Source organism: Protomyctophum parallelum, assembly GCF_964188405.1.
Source record: "Protomyctophum parallelum genome assembly, chromosome: 3".
NCBI lineage: Eukaryota > Metazoa > Chordata > Actinopteri > Myctophiformes > Myctophidae > Protomyctophum > Protomyctophum parallelum.
This window is the reverse complement of record NC_139698.1, coordinates 2,178,457-2,201,404: the sequence shown is the minus strand read 5'-3', so window position 1 is coordinate 2,201,404 and position 22,948 is coordinate 2,178,457. Positions and strand designations below refer to the sequence as shown.

At 44.7% G+C, this 22,948-nt stretch overlaps 1 protein-coding gene across 2 annotated transcripts in view; it reads right to left on the bottom strand.

The window, feature by feature from the left end:
• Window positions 1–426: 426 nt before the first annotated feature.
• Window positions 427–22,948, bottom strand: part of decr1 (2,4-dienoyl CoA reductase 1, mitochondrial) — a 43,250-nt gene continuing 20,728 nt past the window's right edge. Inside the window, exons 7-11 of one of the 2 annotated variants that reach the window (XR_014569051.1) lie at window positions 22,013–22,085; window positions 14,087–14,233; window positions 5,325–5,387; window positions 983–1,180; window positions 427–715 (exon numbers count right to left, since the gene is read on the bottom strand). Coding sequence is in view for 1 of the 2 variants with exons in the window: in XM_083761409.1 (XP_083617535.1) it covers window positions 1,121–1,180; window positions 5,325–5,387; window positions 14,087–14,233; window positions 22,013–22,085 (343 nt within the window). In the remaining variant the exon portion in view is untranslated. Of the gene's footprint in view, window positions 1,181–5,324; window positions 5,388–14,086; window positions 14,234–22,012; window positions 22,086–22,948 lie in introns of both variants that reach the window. The other variant, XM_083761409.1, reaches the window with a different exon arrangement.

Genomic DNA, 22,948 nt, shown 5'->3' with positions numbered 1-22,948 from the left:
CACACACACACACACACACACACACAGAGGGAGTCTCCAGCAGGAGGAAACTACACTACAGGAGAGGAGAGGAGGGGAAGGATGAGAGGAGAGGAGAGGAGAGGAGAGGAGAGGAGAGGAGAGCTCCTCAAAACGACACTGTGACAGAGAACTGATCTTATCTCCTAATTGACTCTGTCCTCTGGATGAGTGCACGGTCTGGTGTGTGTGTGAGTGTGTGTGTGTGCGTGTGTGTAATAGAGAGATATATTGAGTGAGAAAATGTGTGAGATAGAGAGAGTGAGTTACTTTATGTCACAGACAGACAGACAGACAGACAGACAGACAGACAGACAGACAGACCTCAGGTATAGGATGATAAAAAAACAGTGGCAACCGTTTTCAATTATGAAATATAGAAACGTCACAAATTCATGTTTGACCATTTTATATTTTATTGTACGACCACGACATATCATCCAATCATAATATAACAGGCAAGTCAACTCAAACAATACTGCAGATTTACAAGCAATGTTTCATACCGTGTTAAAATTATGTATATATACCAATTTATGTATGTACAACTTGAAGAAAGAATCTCATACAGTACTACAAGTACATTCACAGTGACATCATAACCATCATAAACAATGTTACAGTTAACCCATTCTGAACGGGAACCCAACTAACTAATTAACTGTATCCCATTTGTTGCAATACACGGTGAATCTATCTAATCTAATGTTACGCTCATATTAACCCATTCTGAACGGGAACCCATTTTGGTGTCAGCATCATGTCATGCTTTAGCTATTGAAAAATAGCATATCTACAAGCTCATAGCGCGCCACAGAGTGGCGTGCTACGAGCTTGTAGGTCTGCTATTTTTGAAAAATGGAAGAACGACTGACATAGAAACATAGCTTTTTCAGAAAACTGTCAGGATGTAGAAGAACATTTTTATCTCAGGTCAGAATGGGTTTTTACACGGTGAATCTACTCTGACGTGACTGTGTCCTGTCCTGTCTAAAATGTTACGCTCATATTAACCACCCAGATTTTTACCACCATCACCGTGTAAGAAAGTACGGTAGAAAGTACAGTACAAACATATCCGTCCTGTGTGTGTGTGTGTGGTCTAGGAGCCCTTGGTGTTTCGGATCATTGCCTCCATCATAGCCCACTGTTCCTTAGTGACCTGGAAGAGACACGCGCGCACACACACACACACACACACACACACACACACACACACACACACACACACACACACACACACACACACACACACACACACACACACACACACACACACACACACACACACACACACACACACACACACACACACACACACACACACACACACACACACACCAATGTAGGCATTTAGCAGACGCTCTTAATCCAGAGCGATTTACATTAAGCAAGAACAAAAGCATGGGAATACATCACATAAAAGCATTTATCATGAAACATGCGTAAGCTAAGAAAGTAACAGTGGAATATCTATATAATGAAACTATACATACACTATACATAATAAACTATACATATTTACTACTATGCTATACATATGTACTATGGCGTGCTATGACTACATACAATGCAATTATAGTGCCGTCTACAGTTATAAACCTGACTTTACTGAGTGATACAATATATATAGGCCTATACAGTGGAATAACCTTATTGATTGATTGATTGACTGATTGATTTAATTAATGGTGAACTGACTGACTATGATAACAGTAAATAAAGTGTTACAGTTACAATAGTGTGGTTGCCCTGTTAGGGTGTGCATGCGTGCGTTAGAGTGGTCAATGGGTCCGTGTGTGTGTGTGTGTGTGTGTGTGTGTGTGTGTGTGTGTGTGTGTGTTAGCCGTCTGGCTCCAAAACTGTGGAATGCACTTCCCATTGCAGTCAGAACTGCAGCATCACTCCCAATCTTCCGCCGTAGTCTGAAAACCCACCTTTTCAGACTCCATCATGGCCCATAGCACTTACCCTACCCCCTTAGATAGCATTTCTGTTGGCTTAGATAGCATTTGATACAGACTTATAGCATGTTATGTAGACAGCACTATAATTGCATTGTATGTAGTCATAGCACTTCATAGTACATATGTATAGCATAGTAGTATAGATGTATAGTTTATATGTATAGCTTCATTATATAGATATTCCACTGTTACTTTCTTAGCTTACGCATGTTTCATGATAAATGTTTTTATGTGATCTATTCCCATGCTTTTTTGTTCTTGCTTATTGTAAGTCGCTCTGGATTAAGAGCGTCTGATAAATGCCTAAATTGTAAAAACAATGTATCTTGTATTGCCTATTCACTATTTTCACCATGTATTGATGAACGAATTAAGAAAAATACTTCCAACACTGCACTTGGTGCATTCCACTTCTATTTCGATCTACAGCAGACAGACCGCTTTGACAAGAAATGGGCTATTTCAGGCGAATGTCCCCCCCCCCCCCCCCCCCCCCCCAGAATAGGTACAGTATAGCCTACAGTAGGCTGGGGTTCAAGTGCGTAACAAAAATTACAGTAACTTTCATTCTAACTGATATTTCAGTGAGTCAAGCCTCGTTTGAGTGAGTCAGCAATGTGGTTTCCCTGTTAGGGGGCAACCACACTAATGGATTTAACCCATTTTGGGGCGGGAATTATGTTATAATTTAGCTATTGAAAAATAGCAGATCTACAAGTTCATAGCGCGCCACCGAGTGGCACGCTATGAACTTGTAGGTCTGCTATTTATTTATTTATTTTAACGTAAAAAAGGTGGCGCAAATCCTGACAGAAAACTGTCAGGATTTAGAAGACGTTTTATGAATTTCGGTTTTAAGTAGGGCTGTCAATCGATTAAAATATTTAATCTGATTAATCGCATGATTGTCCATAGTTAACTGTGATTAATCGCAAATTAATCGCATATTTTTTATCCGTTCTAAATATACCTTAAATCAGTGGTTTTCAAGATTTTTCATATCAAGGTCCATTATTTATTCTGCATTTGAGCCACGGAACCACCATTTGATGACATTTAGCCTTCCAGACCCAAACTAAAGAACTGTATTGATGTTGGCCAATGGTACCATTACGAGAGATAACAGGCCATGTTGATCAAAATAACATGTTTTCTAAGGTTTCTAATTGTGTAGACTTAAATTAACTTAAGTAATTCAGCTGTTTAACAATTATTCAACTCTTCAGTGTAAAATTGCCATGCGTCTCTCAACCATTCTGTCAAACTTCACAGTGCGTTAATCGCGCGTTAAAAAAAAATAGTGCCGTTAAAAGGATTGTGAGTTAACTAGTTAATAGTGCGTTAACTTTGACAGCCCTAGTTTTAAGATATACAAACTATCCAAGAACTCATTAGAAAAAGACTAAAACAGTAACCTTTTCAGTAAAAACTAAACCTTTCACACTGGTTTTCAGCTCCACTGCACTGCAAACCATGCCCTGCACTATTGAGCTTTGTCACTAAGAGAGTTGATAGCAGCCACAGACATACTGCATACGTACTGTAACCCCATCTGGTGTTAGCATTATGCTATGCTTTAGCTATTGAAAAATACCAGTTCTAAAACGGGTAGTCCCAATACTTCATTCTGATTGGCTGGTTACCGTCACGTGACCGGTGTAAATTTCACCGATAACCCACTGCTTCAATCACTTTGTATCAAACTGCAGCCTTGTAGCTGAACTGGGGAAGGGGAGCGCTTGATTGCTTTACAAACACATGCCGTGCGGGCGTCTAAGCACCGCCCGGCTCATATGACTGTGAATGCGTGGCTCCAGGCAGCCCCGTAAATACATCAAGCGCTATTCTCCCGTCACATAGGCTACTTGCGGAGCAAAACAAGGAAGTGTTTTGGCTCTGGGTCGCTCGCTCTGGTGGCACAAAGCGTAGATACTTTTGTGAATTTAATAGTTTTAATATTGCTATATGTTTGTAACCGTTTTAGAAAAGCGGTCGGGTCTTCGTACGCTCCCAGGCAGTGTAAAATACCCGGTAACCTGAGACCTCTCGTGGCTTATTGCTTAAATCTACAAGCTCGTAGCGCGCCACCGAGTGGCGCGCTACGAGCTTGTAGGTCTGCTATTTTCTTTTTACATCGAAGAACGACTGACATAGAAACATAGCTTTTTCAGAAAACTGTCAGGATGTAGAAGACCTTTTTAGAATCTGATCTCAGGTCAGAATGAAAACTGTCAGGATGTAGAAGACATTTTTAGAATCTGATCTCAGGTCAGAATGAAAACTGTCAGGATGTAGAAGACATTTTTAGAATCTGATCTCAGGTCAGAATGAAAACTGTCAGGATGTAGAAGACATTTTATAGAATCTGATCTCAGGTCAGAATGAAAACTGTCAGGATGTAGAAGACATTTTTAGAATCTGATCTCAGGTCAGAATGGAAACTGTCAGGATGTAGAAGACATTTTTAGAATCTGATCTCAGGTCAGAATGGTAAACTGTCAGGATGTAGAAGACATTTTTAGAATCTGATCTCAGGTCAGAATGGAAACTGTCAGGATGTAGAAGACATTTTTAGAATCTGATCTCAGGTCAGAATGGTAAACTGTCAGGATGTAGAAGAACATTTTTAGAATCTGATCTCAGGTCAGAATGGAAAACTGTCAGGATGTAGAAGACATTTTTAGAATCTGATCTCAGGTCAGAATGGGTTCTTGGAGGACAGACAGTAACCATGGAATAACATCCCAGGTTACCATTAGGAAATCCATATAGCCTATTTATTTAACATTGCCTATCCCAGTGATGTCTTAATAACAGCTATAGCTCTTGCCTGGGACTTTAATCCATTCTGACCTGAGATCAGATTCATACGAGGTTTCCACTGGACACACACTGGTCTGATTATAACCCATTCTGACCTGAGATCAGATTCATACGAGGTTTCCACTGGACACACTGGTCTGATTTTAAATTAGCTGTGTTTTCTGTGTCTCTTATGTCTTATTCTAATTGTATCCATTTTAAAGTGCACTGTTGCACTCTGTATTTGTATTTGTTTTTATTCTGTAAAGCACTTTGAATTGCCTCGTGTATGAAAGGTGCTATATAAATTAAATCGCCTTGCCTTGCCTAAGATAATCACCTTGTAAAGCACTTTGAGCTGCATTTCATGTCATGAAAGGTGCTATACAAATAAAGTTTTATTATTTATTATTATTACTTCAATTCATGAGAAAACCATGAATAAAAACCAGATGGACTCTAGGACTCTAAAAGCAGACGGACTCTAGGACTCTAAAAGCAGACGGACTCTAAAAGCAGACGGACTCTAGGACTCACCCTCCTGAGCTCATTAAACTCTCCTGCCATGGAGACATACTCCCCTCCATCCATCCTGATCACCTACACACACACACACACACACACACACACACACACACACACACACACACACACACACACACACACACACACACACACACACACAAATTTAGGCATTTAGCAGACGCTCTTAACATCACATAAAAACATTTATCATAAAACATGCGTAAGCTAAGAAAGTAACAGTGGAATATCTATATAATGAAACTATACATATAAACTATACATATAAACTATACATATTTACTACTATGCTATACATATGTACTATGGTGTGCTATGACTACATACAATGCAATTATAGTGCTGTCTACATAACATAAGTCTGTATCAGATGCTATCTAAGTCTACAGAAATGCTATCTAAGGGGGTAGGGTAAGTGCCACACACACACACACACACACACACACACACACACACACACACACACACACACACACACACACACACACACACAATCCGTGGTCATCATATGAGCAAAAGTCCCTAAAAAGCCAACTTGAAACAAAAACGTGCTCGATGATGTCATTACACATGAGACTATTCTGATTGGTTCAGAAACATACAGGCTTCCGTCTCAGAGTGAAACTTAAAGGGATTGTGACATTAAAAAAAAGGTTTTGGAATTGTTCTTGGTTTTTTTAGGTTTTCTAATCTCAATTGCACCCAAAAAACATGAACTTTTAACATTCAGTAGATTTTCTGTGATCTGGGGTTTTCTGGCTCAAACAGCTGCTCTGATTTGCTGGCAGTAAGTGACATCACTTACTGCAAATCCCATATATGTCAATGGGATTTGCCAGCAGTGTTTCACTGTTTCACAGTGTTGCCTGTTTTCATTGTAGCTCAAAAGGCCCAAAAAACCCCAAAGAAAACTTCAGACCACAGAAAATCCACTGAATGTTCAAAGTTCAGGTTTTTTGGGTGTAATTGAGGTCATAAAACCTAAAATAAAAAATAAAAATAAAAATAAATGAAAATGATTGTCATAAAACCTTTAAAAATAAAATGACTGAAAAGGTCCATTACTGTTCTACTATTACTCAGGGCTCCAGAGAGTCCATACCTTAGAGTATATATGGATAGAGACGGCACCCGGAGGAAACCCTGAGGCCAAATGGACATAGTGGCCGGATTTGGTATTGCAGCTCGAGCCAGCGCTGCTCCGTTGACTATCATTGAAGCACGTTCATGTGTTTGAGGCCATGACACGTGAACGAATGTTTCATACGTGAACGCAGCACAAACGGCACAATGATAGTCAACGGCCAGCGCGTTCATGTGTTTGGGGCCAATCCATCCCAGAATGCACTCTGTTCCTACCAGGAAGGAGGAGTGAAATCGCCTCATGCGCTTTTGAGCAACTCAATGCAAGTGGATGAAAGGAGAACTCGGGTGTCTTCTCTATAGATATATATATATACTCTATGGTCCAGACCCCCAGCTACAGTAGGCAGGGTTTCCTGCACAGTGTTGTTGGCATGGCGCTGCGCTGTAACCTGCTGTTGGGTTATACATGGCGCTGTGCCATGCTTGAAATAAATCGCGCCATGCCAAGCTGCCAAAAAACAAACAAAAAAGAAAGTTTTTTTAGGGGGCTAGTGAATCATGCTGTGTGTGATATGAAATGTCCAGTGTCCCCCCAGTGCCACCCCAGTGCCACCCCAGTGCCTCCCCAGTGTCCCCCCAGTGCCACCCCAGTGTCCCCCCAGTGCCACCCCAGTGCCACCCCAGTGTCCCCCCAGTGCCTCCCCAGTGTCCCCCCAGTGCCACCCCAGTGCCACCCCAGTGTCCCCCCAGTGCCACCCCAGTGCCTCCCCAGTGCCTCCCCCAGTGCCACCCCAGTGTCCCCCCAGTGACTGCAGTGTCCCCCCAGTGCCACCCCAGTGCCTCCCCAGTGCCACCCCAGTGCCTCCCCCAGTGCCTCCCCAGTGTCCCCCCAGTGCCTCCCCAGTGCCTCCCCCAGTGCCTCCCCAGTGTCCCCCCAGTGCCACCCCAGTGTCCCCCCAGTGCCACCCCAGTGTCCCCCCAGTGCCACCCCAGTGCCACCCCAGTGTCCCCCCAGTGACTGCAGTGTCCCCCCAGTGCCTCCCCAGTGTCCCCCCATTGCCTCCCCAGTGTCCCCCCAGTGCCTCCCCAGTGTCCCCCCAGTGCCTCCCCCAGTGCCACCCCAGTGTCCCCCCAGTGACTGCAGTGTCCCCCCAGTGCCTCCCCAGTGTCCCCCCAGTGCCTCCCCAGTGTCCCCCCAGTGCCACCCCAGTGCCTCCCCAGTGCCTCCCCCAGTGTCCCCCCAGTGTCCCCCCAGTGACTGCAGTGTCCCCCCAGTGCCTCCCCAGTGTCCCCCCAGTGCCTCCCCAGTGTCCCCCCAGTGCCTCCCCAGTGTCCCCCCAGTGCCTCCCCCAGTGCCACCCCAGTGACTGCAGTGTCCCCCCAGTGCCTCCCCAGTGTCCCCCCAGTGCCTCCCCAGTGTCCCCCCAGTGCCTCCCCCAGTGCCACCCCAGTGCCTCCCCAGTGTCCCCCCAGTGCCACCCCAGTGTCCCCCCAGTGACTGCAGTGTCCCCCCAGTGCCTCCCCAGTGTCCCCCCAGTGACTGCAGTGTCCCCCCAGTGCCTCCCCCAGTGCCACCCCAGTGCCTTCCCAGTGTCCCCCCAGTGCCACCCCAGTGTCCCCCCAGTGACTGCAGTGTCCCCCCCAGTGCCTCCCCAGTGTCCCCCCAGTGACTGCAGTGTCCCCCCAGTGCCTCCCCAGTGTCTCCCCGAGATTATTGCCACGACAGGGACGCGGTCAGGAACGAGACATAGTCGAGTTCCGCAAGCATCACTGAAGTGACAATAATCACGTTAAACCAACACCCTCGAGTGTAATATTGCAATTCTACCACAGTTACCCTTAAAACTAATAAAATAGCTGAAAAAAACATTTTTTTTAATGACAAATGTAGTCACTACGACCACAAATGTCCCAAGAAACTAGCTAGCCTAGCCACCCAGTTTGCTGGGAGAACAGAGCAGCTGCGTTCTTTGTTTTGATTAGGTGTGGAGTGGTTTTGAGGCGCTTCCTATTCATGCCAGTCCACTTCCTCACAAACAGTCCGGTTCCGGATGTTGCCTGTCTGTTTATTCATCTCCATGCCCAAATATGGAGGAATGACGTCATAGTATTGACAGCAGTATTGTCTTTAGCTAATAGCTATCCTGCAATATGACGTAATCATGGAATGACATCACAACCATATCATTGTTGTTTATAAATAATTGTCCGATACTCTAAACATCGGTTAGTGACCTGCAACAAGGGAACCTGAGCTGCCTTCACCCTAACAAACAATTCCGTAAGTTAGTTGTCAGTGCTCATTGACAGTGGAGCTGCGGTGTGAGATGTTTCACTGGACGATACATCTGGAAGGAGAACATATGAAGGACCAGGCTGCTGCTGTGGTGGTCGGACACGAGATCTACTGCTTTGGAGGAGACGGAAACCAGAGACGAGATCACATTGAAGTACACGTCTTCAACACAGTGTCTTTATGCTGGAGGAAGTTGACCCCAGGGACCCCTGGAACAGGAGAACCTCACCTTGAGGTTCCCTCCAGGCGCTACAGTCACACAGCTGTGCTGATAGAATATACCGTCTACCTCTGGGGAGGGAGGACTAACACAGGTTACTGCAACGTGCTTTATGCATTTGATGTCGACTCCCACAGATGGTTCAAACCACAGGTTTCTGGGACCGTTCCAGAGGGGCGGTACTACCACTCAGCCTGTGTCTTGGGGAAGGTCATGTATATTCATGGAGGATGGAAACGGACTGGATTCACTAATGACATGTACAAGTTGGACTCCACCACAATGGTCTGGTATTTAATCAAAACCAGAGGAACTCCACCTCCTGCTTCATGGTGTCACTCTGCCACCATCATCGGGACAAAGATGTTTGTATTTGGGGGCTGGGAGGGTCAGTACCACAACACCATCAGAGTGTTTGACACAGAGACCAACCACTGGATGAACACACATTCTACACAGCTTCTACCAGAAGGACGCAGGGGTCATTCAGCATTTACCTACAATGGAGAGGTGTGCATATTTGGTGGCTGTAATTATAACAATGACCATTATTACTTCAATGATCTGTGGACATTCAACCCAGAGACCTTCTCCTGGAAGAAGGTCGAGCCCAAGGGGAAACGCCCACATGAAATGACGAATATGTGCTGTTGCATGCTGGGAGATCGTGTCATCATCTTTGGTGCAGACAACAGACCAGGTGACCTGTATGTCTTAGACTTCAGTCCGAGCCTCAAGACATTATGCAAGCTAGCAGTTATTCAGTACGGTCTGGATCAGTCTGGACTCCCACACAACATCAGGTGGGAACTGGCAGCCATGACTAGCAACAGCAGCTGAGAAAATAAACATACCGTATATATTACCAAATAACAGCCCGTGCTCAAATAGCCGCCCAGCACCCAATAACGGCCCAGGTTCTGACACCATTCTGCGTAATAACCGCCTCCATCAAATAACCGCCCTCCTCTATATAACGGCCCACGGGCCGTTATTTGCAAACTTAATCAGCCTCAGCCCTCATTTATATTATTATATGCGTGTTCACCGTGTTGAGTTTGCAGATCTCCGCACGCCACTCGATCATTTCACAACAGCAACACCTTTCCTCCTCATCGATAAAATAAATCTATAGGCTATAGTTCCACAAGTGCCTATGCAGCCGCCTATGCACAACCAATTGTTTTAATGCAAAGTGGTATATATTCTGTGAAATGTTCAGGGTTTCCTGCACAATGTTGTTGGCATGGCGCTGCGCCATGCTTGAAATAAATCGCGCCATGCCAAGCTTTTTATTTATTTATTTTCTCTCTTTCTTAGGGGGCTAGTGAATCATGGTGTGTGTGTGATATGAAATATCCAGTGCCTCCCCAGTGTCCCCCCAGTACCTCCCCAGTGTCTCCCCAGTGCCTCCCCAGTGTCCCCCCAGTGCCTCCCCAGTGTCCCCCCAGTGTCTCCACAGTGCCTCCCCAGTACCTCCCCAGTGCCTCCCCAGTGCCACCCCAGTGTCCCCCCAGTGCCTCCCCAGTGCCACCCCAGTACTAGGGCTGGGCGATATGACAAAATCTCATATCACGATATAGAATTTATTTTATCACGATAACGATATACTCACGATATAGCATATTTTTTACGATACCTATTTTTTTATCTAAAAGAATTGATTTTTGTTCAGGTCGAGTACTTTACTGTACTGTACTGTACTGTACTGTACTGTACTGTACTGTACTGTACTGTACTGTACTGTACTGTACAAGCTCTCCTCCCTGGCCTCTGTCTGTGTTAGGCTGCACAACAGTGACACTTGGTGGTGACAATAGTTATGCTATTTCCGTGCTCGGATACAGGGACAGGGACACACATAGCTGTCTATAATGGTTGCACCACTCAAAAAACAATTAAATTCACATTATCCAGTCTACTTATATGAATATAATACTGATGCCCTTCCCATGCACAGACAGGCCCAAAGCAAGTACAAAAATATTACAAAATAAAATGTATATAATAATAATTAGAGGCTGAACTCAATTGTTCAGCCTCTGTAGACATTTTTAAAGCACAGCTCAAGACCCACTTCTACAACATTGCTTTTAATTGATCTTTTATTTTTTGTTATTCATGTCCTCACTGTATTGCATCACTGCTTGTTTTTTAATGTCGTTGCCTTGCTTTTCTTTTTTTCTCCATTGCTCTGTAAAGCACTTTGAGAGCTGCATTTCATGTCATGAAAGGTGCTATACAAATAAAGTTTTATTAGTATTATTAATAATAATTATTATTATGACAATTAAAAAGAAAAAAGAAAGAAATAAGACGTTGCCATTCAGACAGAAGTACAGGCCTGTGTCTGCATTAAATTGGCTTAAGGAAAAAATAAATATCTCATGTCACAGTTTGTCACTACAGTTGTTTCAGTTCATTTAAGCTCTGTATAGGGAATCAACATGTTCTGTTGTAGTTATAGTTTAGTTTGTTAAAGACGTTGGGCAGCTTAACGATGTTTAATTGACTGCAGGCGATAGAGTGAGAGAGAGTGAGAGAGAACGCGATCTTGTCGTCAACTCTCCATGCCCTCTGGGACGAGTGGGGCTTTTTCTTTTCCTTTTTTTTTGATGATCACAACAAAGTCAGCGTCTTGTGTTGTTGTTGTAAGCTGTTGCTGAATTAAGGACTTTTCAAACGGAATAATTTATTTGGAACAATAAAACAAGAGACACGCAGCAGGAGGACTGCACAGGTAAGAGGAACGTCTTCGTCTTGGAAGAAGTTTGCAGTGCACCCGACGACGGACAAGCTTATTGTTCAACTGTGTAAAACATGCGTGGCTCACGCAATTTATCAATTTGACCCAACATGAAACCTGCATTTATAACAGTGAATGACCGGTTACTTTAGGGCGCGTTCGGAAATAGCGCACTGTGCAATGCAAACTGATAGATGAGTTCGCTCCGGTGTGGTATTTCCGAACGTGCCCCTTACACCGCTCTGAATCTCGTCAGCCATCATCTCCCTTCATGTAATCAAAACCACTTCCATATCCATACAATGGAAGACGTTGCCCCTCTTTTAGGTGCAAGCACCACCTCAGCTTGTGTTGTGGTCGTGTTGGCCTTAGAGTATATAATAGAGAAGACATCCGAAAGGTGTTGGCTCACTGTTTTCAGTGCGCGCGGTGGGCTGCTGGGCATGCCGTATATAAGCGCTGTGACGTAAAATACTGCCGTAAAGCGAAACGGCGATATAAGCGATATAGCTTTTTTTTCGTGATAGACATTTTCTATCGAAAATACGATATATATCGTCATATCGCCCAGCCCTACCCAGTACCTCCCCCAGTGCCTCCCCAGTGCCACCCCAGTGTCTCCCCCAGTGCCTCCCCAGTGCCTCCCCAGTGGCCCAGTGGCTTTCGCTGAGTGCGCTCCCAGCACCATGCCAAAGCTTTTTCCTGCAGGAAACACTGGTAGCATAGCCGCTACAGACGAACTAACTGTTCTCCAGACAACCAGCTAGCATAGTCGCTGCAGAGGAACTAACTGTTCTCCAGACACCCAGCTAGCATAGTCGCTACAGAGGAACTAACTGTTCTACAGACACCCAGCTAGCGTAGTCGCTACAGAGGAACTAACTGTTCTACAGACAACCAGCTAGCATAGTCGCTACAGAGGAACTAACTGTTCTACAGACACCCAGCTAGCATAGTCGCTACAGAGGAAGTGTTCTCCAGACACCCAGCTAGCATAGTCGCTACAGTGGAACTAACTGTTCTCCAGACACCCAGCTAGCATAGTCGCTGCAGAGGAACTAACTGTTCTACAGACACCCAGCTAGCGTAATCGCTACAGAGGAACTAACTGTTCTCCAGACACCCAGCTAGCATAGTCGCTACAGAGGAACTAACTGTTCTCCAGACACCCAGCTAGCATAGTCGCTACAGAGGAACTAACTGTTCTACAGACACCCAGCTAGCATAGTCGCTACAGAGGAAGTGTTCTCCAGACACCCAGCTAGCATAGTCGCTACAGAGGAAGTGTTCTACAGACACCCAGCTAGCATAGTCGCTACAGAGGAAGTGTTCTCCAGACACCCAGCTAGCATAGTCGCTGCAGAGGAACTAACTGTTCTACAGACACCCAGCTAGCATAGTCGCTACAGAGGAACTAACTGTTCTACAGACACCCAGCTAGCATAGTCGCTACAGAGGAAGTGTTCTCCAGACACCCAGCTAGCATAGTCGCTACAGAGGAAGTGTTCTCCAGACACCCAGCTAGCATAGTCGCTACAGAGGAACTAACTGTTCTCCAGACACCCAGCTAGCATAGTCGCTACAGAGGAACTAACTGTTCTACAGACACCCAGCTAGCATAGTCGCTACAGAGGAAGTGTTCTCCAGACACCCAGCTAGCATAGTCGCTACAGAGGAAGTGTTCTACAGACACCCAGCTAGCATAGTCGCTACAGAGGAAGTGTTCTCCAGACACCCAGCTAGCATAGTCGCTGCAGAGGAACTAACTGTTCTACAGACACCCAGCTAGCGTAGTCGCTGCAGAGGAACTAACTGTTCTACAGACACCCAGCTAGCATAGTCGCTACAGAGGAACTAACTGTTCTCCAGACACCCAGCTAGCATAGTCGCTACAGAGGAACTAACTGTTCTACAGACACCCAGCTAGCATAGTCGCTACAGAGGAAGTGTTCTCCAGACACCCAGCTAGCATAGTCGCTACAGAGGAAGTGTTCTACAGACACCCAGCTAGCATAGTCGCTACAGAGGAACTAACTGTTCTCCAGACACCCAGCTAGCGTAGTCGCTACAGAGGAAGTGTTCTCCAGACACCCAGCTAGCATAGTCGCTACAGAGGAACTAACTGTTCTCCAGACACCCAGCTAGCATAGTTGCTGCAGAGGAACTAACTGTTCTACAGACACCCAGCTAGCATAGTCGCTACAGAGGAAGTGTTCTCCAGACACCCAGCTAGCATAGTCGCTGCAGAGGAACTAACTGTTCTACAGACACCCAGCTAGCATAGTCGCTGCAGAGGAACTAACTGTTCTACAGACACCCAGCTAGCATAGTCGCTACAGAGGAACTAACTGTTCTACAGACACCCAGCTAGCATAGTCTCTACAGAGGAACTGTATTAGTATACTCACGGCTCCAGACACCCAGCTAGCGTAGTCGCTGCAGAGGAAGGCTGCCAGGTTGGCGATCTCTCCCGGCGTTCCCAGACGGCCGACCGGGATGCGTCCCAGCATGGCCTTCTCAAACATCCCCGTGGGGTCCAGGCGGCTGAAGGCCCCCTGCAGAGACCAAACACAATGCTTTTTAGCTATTGGAAAATAGCAGATCTACAAGCCCATAGCGCGCCACCGAGTGGCGCGCTATGGGCTTGTAGGTCTGCAATTCCTTTTGAAAAAAACGAAGAACGACGGACATTGAAACATAGCTTTTTCAGAAAAGTGTCGGGATGTAGAAGACATTTATAGAATCTGATCTCAGGTCAGAATGAGTTAGGCTGCTCAACAGTGACACCTTAGGACGGTCCCCCCAATGTTATTGTCGTTCTCAAGCAGACATACATAGGGCCATACAGAGGGACATAAAAACGGTTAGCCACCGCTCAAAAACTATTTATCTTGTATTTCCTATTTACTATTTTTTTACCATGTATTGATTACATTTAACACATTTTAAAAAGAAAATACTTCCAACTCTTCTGTTCTTAGTAAAATCAGACCCGTCTGAAGTGAGTGGTGCTCACTTCAGTGGTGTACTGTACTGTACTGTACTGTACTGTACTGTACTGTACTGTACTGTACTGTACTGTACTGTACTGTACTGTACTGTACAAGCTCTCCTCCCTGGCATGTGTGTGCAACAGTAAGACTTGGTGGTGTGTTAAGCTGCACAACAGTGACACTTGGTGGTCACTCTTTTACCTGCTTTTTACTAACGCTAACATTACAAAGATGCTCCAGAACATCGAGATGAACCTGTGTAGTTTATGGCTGCCATAAACTACACAGGTTCGTCTCTACTGTTGGAGCAGCCATAAACTACACAGGTTCATCTCTACTACTGTTGGAGCAGCCATAAACTACACAGGTTCATCTCTACTGTTGGAGCAGCCATAAACTACACAGGTTCATCTCTACTGTTGGAGCAGCCATAAACTACACAGGTTCATCTCTACTGTTGGAGTAGCCATAAACTACACAGGTTCATCTCTACTGTTGGAGCAGCCATAAACTACACAGGTTCATCTCTACTGATGGAGCAGCCATAAACTACACAGGTTCATCTCCACTACTGTTGGAGCAGCCATAAACTACACAGGTTCATCTCTATGTTTATGTTTATGTATTTGATATGGACATAACAATCACATTGCTCATTGCACAATTGTACAACTTGTAGATGCATCGTTTACAGTGTGTTAGCACGAGTGCTAGTTTTCACCACTTGTCCATAGGAGACTTTTCTGAAAATACAAAGTTAAAAGAACACCCAATCTAAAAATAAGAAGTACATTCAATAAAAAGTACTTTCAAGTGAAATTTACAGCAAGGTTACAGTACATTACATAACCTCCAGTACAAAAGTAAACATAATCATTCTCGTAACCAGTCAGGAGCTATACATGTGAGCACAGTTGATCTGATTTCAACCATAGTTTGAGACCTCTATAGAACACATTACCATCCGTCTCTAGTTTTAAGACCGTAGGCAAGGAGTTCCATAAGTTAGCTCCCTTTACTGAAAAGGCAGACTGTCCGAATATGTTGTTACACCTGGGAACAACACAGTTACCACTTGTTGAGGCGCGAGTGGTTGCTCTACCAGAGCTCGGAAGTCTAACTATCAGTCCAGAGAACAAAGGTGAGACATGACCCTGTAAACACTTAAAAACCAATTTGATAGTAGAAAAAAATACAAAATTTTCAAATGTAAAAAGGTTGTGTTTTTTATAGCCTGTTTGTATATTGATGTTATTGGTTTTAAGACAGTTTGAGAGGATTGTGACCATGTTGTGATGCTGTATGATAGGTGTGAGAAAATCATAGCATGCATATACAGCTGTGCAGTTTTGGCTGATAGGTCCCTTCTAATATGACGAAAACAATTTAGATTTGGTTTGACCTTCTTGCATATATGCTTTACCTGTTTTTCAAATTTTAAGTTTTTATCCAAGATTATTCCTAAATATTTTACTTCACCCATTTCCATTTCATTTTTGATGCGTACCTCAAAGGTATCAGCAGCAGGCCTGCTGCGGATGGAGATACACATTGAAACTGTTTTCTGAACATTTAAAGTTAATTGTGATGACTCTAGCCAGTTGGAGATGTTCTCTAGTTCCTGTGTCAGCTGCGCAGCTGCCATGCTGGCTGTTTTAGCAGATGTATAGATGACAGTGTCATCAGCATACATTTGGCAGCTAACGCCTGGGCAGGTATTAGGAAGATCGTTAATGTACATAGTAAATAGCAGTGGTCCAAGTACCGACCCTTGGGGCACTCCCATGTTATTGGGGAGCAGCAATGATTTCTCCCCATTGACCCTGACACACTGCTGTCTCCCTCCCAGATATGACTTAAACCACTGTGAAGCTTCTGCTGACACTTTAAAATGTTTTAACTTGGACAACAAGACTCCATGATGGACAGTGTCAAAGGCCTTTTTTAGGTCCAAGAACACTGTCCCCACAACTTGTCCCCTCACCAGTAGACCTTTGAACCTGTCAAGTAAGTAACAGTTAGCTGTCTCGGTAGAATGTTTGGGTCTAAATCCAAACTGCTGTGGGTGCAGTAGTTGCTTAGACTCCAAATATTCAGTTAGTTGCATGGCAACGATCTTTTCTAATATTTTTGAGACAACAGGAAGAAGAGCAATGGGTCTATAATTGCTAGCCAAGTCCTTGTCCCCTGACTTGTGGATCGGGGCAATTATTGCCGTTTTCCAGCTCTCTGGGAATCTTTTTGTTTTTATAGATAAGTTAACTAAGTAAGTGATAGGCTCTAGTAAGCAGGTCAGATTTTTTTGAGTGGTGCAACCACTCCTACAACCAGCTTGCAATGTCCTCGTACGTGTTTGTGTGTCTGTGTGTCTGTGTGTCTGTGTGTCTCGTACTTGTTTGTGTGTCCGTGTGAGCATGAGTATGTGACTTAAAAATAGCAGTAGGGGGCGCCAGAAACAGTGAGAGGGGTAGTGACTCTAATGAGAGAGAGTGAGAGAGGTAGTGACTCTAATGAGAGAGAGAGAGATAGAGAGAGAGAGAGAGGGGGGGGGGGGGGGAATTGCACCACTCAGTTCACACGTGTGTGATTTTTTTTTATTAGTACAGCATATAAGCCATGGATGTCCTTTGACATTGAGCTACTCATGTTTGCGATGCATTTTTTTACTGCATCACTAGACACCTCTTTGATTTGGAAATCATCTGGATGAGCATTGTCAGTCTCCTCATAGGGTGACTCGGTGGATCTGAAATTACTGGACAATTCCTCTACAGACTTAATAAAGAAATTGTTGAAAGCATTTGCCATGGCCACATTGTTATCCACAATGCCATTGTTTACTTTCAAACAATTTATTTTAGCGTGTTTATGCCTACTAGAGTCTGCTACTCTGTTGATGTGCTGCCATAGCTTAGAGCTGTTGCCATTGGCCTCTTCAATACGTTTGTGGAAGTAGTTACTCCTGGCCTTCCTTAGCTCAGACAGCACTTTGTTCCTCAAACCTGTGAAGAGCAGGTGATCAGTAGTGTTTTTTGTCTTTAGAGACTTTTTAAGAGCAAGATCTCGCTTTTTAGCGAGCTGGAAGATGTCATTATTGAACCAGGGGAGAGAATATTTCTTTGCCCTACTTGTCCATGTTTTGGTGTATTTATTTATTAAATTGCCCAAAATTGAGGCGAAAGTATTCACACTATTATTTAAGTCCTGTTCTCTAGTTACACATTCCCAGTTTATTTCCATTAAATCGTGTTCAAAGTTAACTATGTTCGCCCTAGGAATTCCTGTCGTTGAGGTTCGACCTTCCGTTTTACTATGGTGAACCAGACGTTTTCCTGTTAGTTTTCTTACAATCAAGGTCATATTATGATCTGAAAGTCCAGTGATAAGATTATATGTTTTTATTGCTCTCTCTGGTCTATTTGTGAAAATCAGATCTATAAGAGTTTCACTCGTCCTAGTGATGCGAGTGGGTTTATCAATCAACTGCTTATATTTATGTTTATCCATTACAGATTTCAGTTTTAATTTGCCCTTTTTATCAGCCCAATTGACATTGTAGTCCCCCAAAAATATAGTCTCATTACATTTATCACAAGCAGAGAGAAGACTTTTCAATTCATTATAAAAATCAGCATTATGAGATGGAGGATTATAAAGCACAACTATGTTAAAATTCATGTTGGGAGAAAGTATTACATTGATTCCCAGACACTCCACGTTTACAGCCAATTCAAGCTCCACACATTTAATACATTCCCTAATATAGATTAGAACACCCCCCCCTGCTTTACCTGTTCTATCTTTCCTGAAACATGTGTATCCAGATATGTTAACTCGGTCAGTGGAGACATTGCTGTTCAGCCAGCTCTCAGTTACACACAGGAAATCCAAGTTGGAGTCAATTAGTACTTTCCTGATCTGATCTATTTTAGGTAACAGACTTCTGATATTTAATTGACCTCCCAATAGTCCTTTGGGTTTTGAGTGTGGGTTCCATATGACCTGTGCGTGGTTTACAGTTTGAAAGAACTTGAACCGTCTCTGTTTTGATGCTGCGCGATGACGTGATTCAAGTGACAGTTGTTGTTTTTTGACCCTCGCGGGATGCCGTTTCTGTTTACACTGTACTACTACTGTCCCAGATGAGTCGCGTTGTATACTGTTTGTTGTTGGAGAGGCATACACAACCTCAGGACTCACCCGAGTGTCAATGGCAGCGGCCCGGGGCCGATCAAACTCCGCTGCTGTTGGAACAGCCGTGTGTTCAAGTTGGTACAGCGTTGCGTTATTCGTCGTTTCCCCGTGATGTAACGGTGGTCGTTGCACGAGCCCCATAGACCAGGGTACCCCAATAGGCGGCCCGCGGGCCATTTGCGGCCCACAGAGCGCCCCCTTGTGGCCCATGAAAGAATTTCCACAAAAAAAAAATGATTTTTTTCTTTTTTTTTTTTTTTTTTTTTAAGGGTCCCAGATATAAATGGCATTAAATGGGGATCAGTAGCCTATGCATGTCAAACTGGGCATCCTTTTCAAATGGGGTCTTGCCCTGAAAATGAAATTTCAGGGCAAGACCTCGACCTCGCGCGTGCAGACTCGGCCCCCAGCCTGGTACGCTAGTCAAAATATGGCCCTTGAGGAAAATTAATTGGGGAACCCTGCCATAGACTCTGTGTCACCTGTGGATTCCTGTCGGCCTGGCGCGTTGATTCCAGCGACGATGGATCGATCACCCGTCCGTGCTCCTGCCAAACAACCCCTCTCGTCGGCCAGTCGACCCCCGTCTATCACGGTTGTGAATGGACAAACGCCACCCAACGCCGCGGCAACGGGGGCAACAGTCTCTCCGGTGAGTTGCGGGGTTGTTAAAGATGGTGTTGTAGTCAGGTGGAGGGTTTCTGTCGCTGGAGATGTTAACTGCGCCGGCGGGATGATGTTCGTTGCATAGCCGCCCTGTTGCGAGGAGGGTCCAGGGTTTAGTTGAACGTCCCCGGCTAATAGCAACAGCAATACAAACATTTTGGCTGTGTGCCAACTGCTGCTCGTTCGTCTGGTAGTAGTTGTGCGTGTTACTGTTGACTCGATGATCTGAGCACGGCCGTCCTTGAGAACCCGTTCAAAGACGACAGCATATCCATGTCCAAAAAATGTCAGTTTTGTTTTTATCACTGGTAGAATGCCAGGTGGAGCCAAGGTGTGCTCCAAACAGTGTTGCTCTCTAGCCACAGCCCACGGTGAGTTGTAGGTGGTTAGAACAGGCACCAGCAGAAGTAGGCAGCAGACGCCGAGGTATAGTCCTGCCTGGAGAAGATTATGTTTTCTTTTGCTTTTACCGCACCATTTCAAATTAGAATTATGCGGTAGTTTGCTAAAGAGCCCTGTTAATGACACAAAAGACTGGCAGATGGAATTAAGGGCAGTGTTATCAAAAAAAGTTTGCAGATGAGTGGAGCCTTCCAAACCACCCACTGCCACTGCCGCCATCTTGTGTCTCACCGTCTTGTGTCTCACAGAATGCTACTGTTGGAGCAGCCATAAACTACACAGGTTCATCTCTACTACTGTTGGAGCAGTCATAAACTACACAGGTTCATCTCTACTGTTGGAGCAGCCATAAACTACACAGGTTAATCTCTACTGATGGAGCAGCCATAAACTACACAGGTTCATCTCCACTACTGTTGGAGCAGCCATAAACTACACAGGTTCATCTCTACTGTTGGAGCAGCCATAAACTACACAGGTTCATCTCTACTACTGTTGGAGTAGCCATACACTACACAGGTTCATCTCTACTGTTGGAGCAGCCATAAACTACACAGGTTCATCTCTACTGTTGGAGCAGCCATAAACTACACAGGTTCATCTCTACTGTTGGAGCAGCCATAAACTACACACGTTCATCTCTACTACTGTTGGAGCAGCCATAAACTACACACGTTCATCTCTACTGTTGGAGCAGCCATAAACTACACAGGTTCATCTCTACTGTTGGAGCAGCCATAAACTACACAGGTTCATCTCTACTGTTGGAGCAGCCATAAACTACACAGGTTCATCTCTACTACTGTTGGAGCAGCCATAAACTACACAGGTTCATCTCTACTGTTGGAGCAGCCATAAACTACACAGGTTCATCTCTACTGTTGGAGCAGCCATAAACTACACAGGTTCATCTCTACTGTTGGAGCAGCCATAAACTACACAGGTTCATCTCTACTGTTGGAGCAGCCATAAACTACACAGGTTCATCTCTACTACTGTTGGAGCAGCCATAAACTACACAGGTTCATCTCTACTGTTGGAGCAGCCATAAACTACACAGGTTCATCTCTACTGTTGGAGCAGCCATAAACTACACAGGTTCATCTCTACTGTTGGAGCAGCCATAAACTACACAGGTTCATCTCTACTGTTGGAGCAGCCATAAACTACACAGGTTCATCTCTACTGTTGGAGCAGCCATAAACTACACAGGTTCATCTCTACTGTTGGAGCAGCCATAAACTACACAGGTTCATCTCTACTGTTGGAGCAGCCATAAACTACACAGGTTCATCTCTACTGTTGGAGCAGCCATAAACTACACAGGTTCATCTCTACTGTTGGAGCAGCCATAAACTACACAGGTTCATCTCTACTGTTGGAGCAGCCATAAACTACACAGGTTCATCTCTACTGCTGGAGCAGCCATAAACTACACAGGTTCATCTCTACTGTTGGAGCAGCCATAAACTACACACGTTCATCTCTACTGTTGGAGCAGTCATAAACTACACAGGTTAATCTTGATGTTCTGGAGCATCTTTGTAATGTTAGTGTTAGTAAAAAGCAGGTAAAAGAGTAACGTTTGAAGCAGACTAACATCAGTCACTTTTCCATTCACTGTAGTAGAAGCTTGGTGTCGTCTCCGCCTACAGGAAATACGTTGGCTGCGACCATTAGACCCACTACGGAATCGCTCTATCCACACTTTTCCTGGGCTGTGTGTGCTCCAGTTCCTGTTGATTTCATTGGATATCATTGGTCATCTGACCAGTTTCATTGGCTTTCATTGGATCAAATCGACAGGAACTGGAGCACACACAGCCCAGGAAAAGTGTGGATAGGAGTGGTCTCAGCGTTGCACTGCACTTGGTGCGTTATTTTTTTCCATCTACACCAGCTGGCTTTGCCAGAAAAGGAACATTCGCCTATTTCAGGCCAATGTTCCTCACCAGAATAGGTATGCTGGGGTTCAATTCAAGTGTAAAATTACGAAATTACAGTAACTTTAAATTTTAAGTTTAACCGATTATTAGAGTTGAGTCAGCCTCATTGTGATTGGCTCCCGTGCTGTCATACCTTAGTCCTGATTGGCCCGGGCTGGATGATGTTGAACCTGAGGCCGTATCGGCCCCACTCCGCCGCCAGGGACCTGGAGAGAGAGAGATCTGATTGGATGCCCGCTCGAAAGTTCCTGTCGAAGTCTGAGTCCTAAAAAAAGAGCTAGGGTACAGCCTTAACCCATTCTGACCTGAGATCAGATTCATACGAGGTTTTCCACTGGGACACACACTGGTCTGATTAACCCATTCTGACCCGAGATCAGATTCATACGAGGTTTCCACTGGGACACACGCTGGTCTGATTAACCCATTCTGACCTGAGATCAGATTCAAAAAATGTCAGTCGTTCTTCGATTTAGATCTACAAGCTCGTAGCGCGCCACTCGGTGGCGCGATATGAGCTTGTAGGTCTGCTATTTTTCAATAGCTAAAGCATAACATGATGCTGACACCAAAATGGGTTCCCGTTCAGAATGGGTTAATGTCCACATGTCTTCTCGTCAAAGTAAGATGTAAATTGTAAACATCGAGAACTGTTTTGAGGTGAGGTGAGGGGAGGCGTCTATCAGATCACAATATCAATAACATTTTCTAACGGTGGGCAATAATAATAATAATAATAATACCGCCGTCCATCCAAGAGCCATAGAACAGAAGAGTTGTGACAAAATAAGCCAAAATCCTACCGAACGCATCACTATGCTCTCTGGATACTTTCACCGGAAGTTAAACATTAAGTGCTTGTTTCACCGCTGTGCCAAGGTTTAGACGATTAAACAAATGCAGTCATTGTAAATGGACGGAGCATTGTGTGTGTGTGTGTGTGTGTGTGTGTGTGTGTGTGTGTGTGAGAGAGAGAGAGACATTCTCTACATCCCTCCATATTGTCTCTCTCTCTCTCATGAAGAATGACTCTTATAAATAGCCCAGCCGTGTCTCTCTCTCTGTCCTC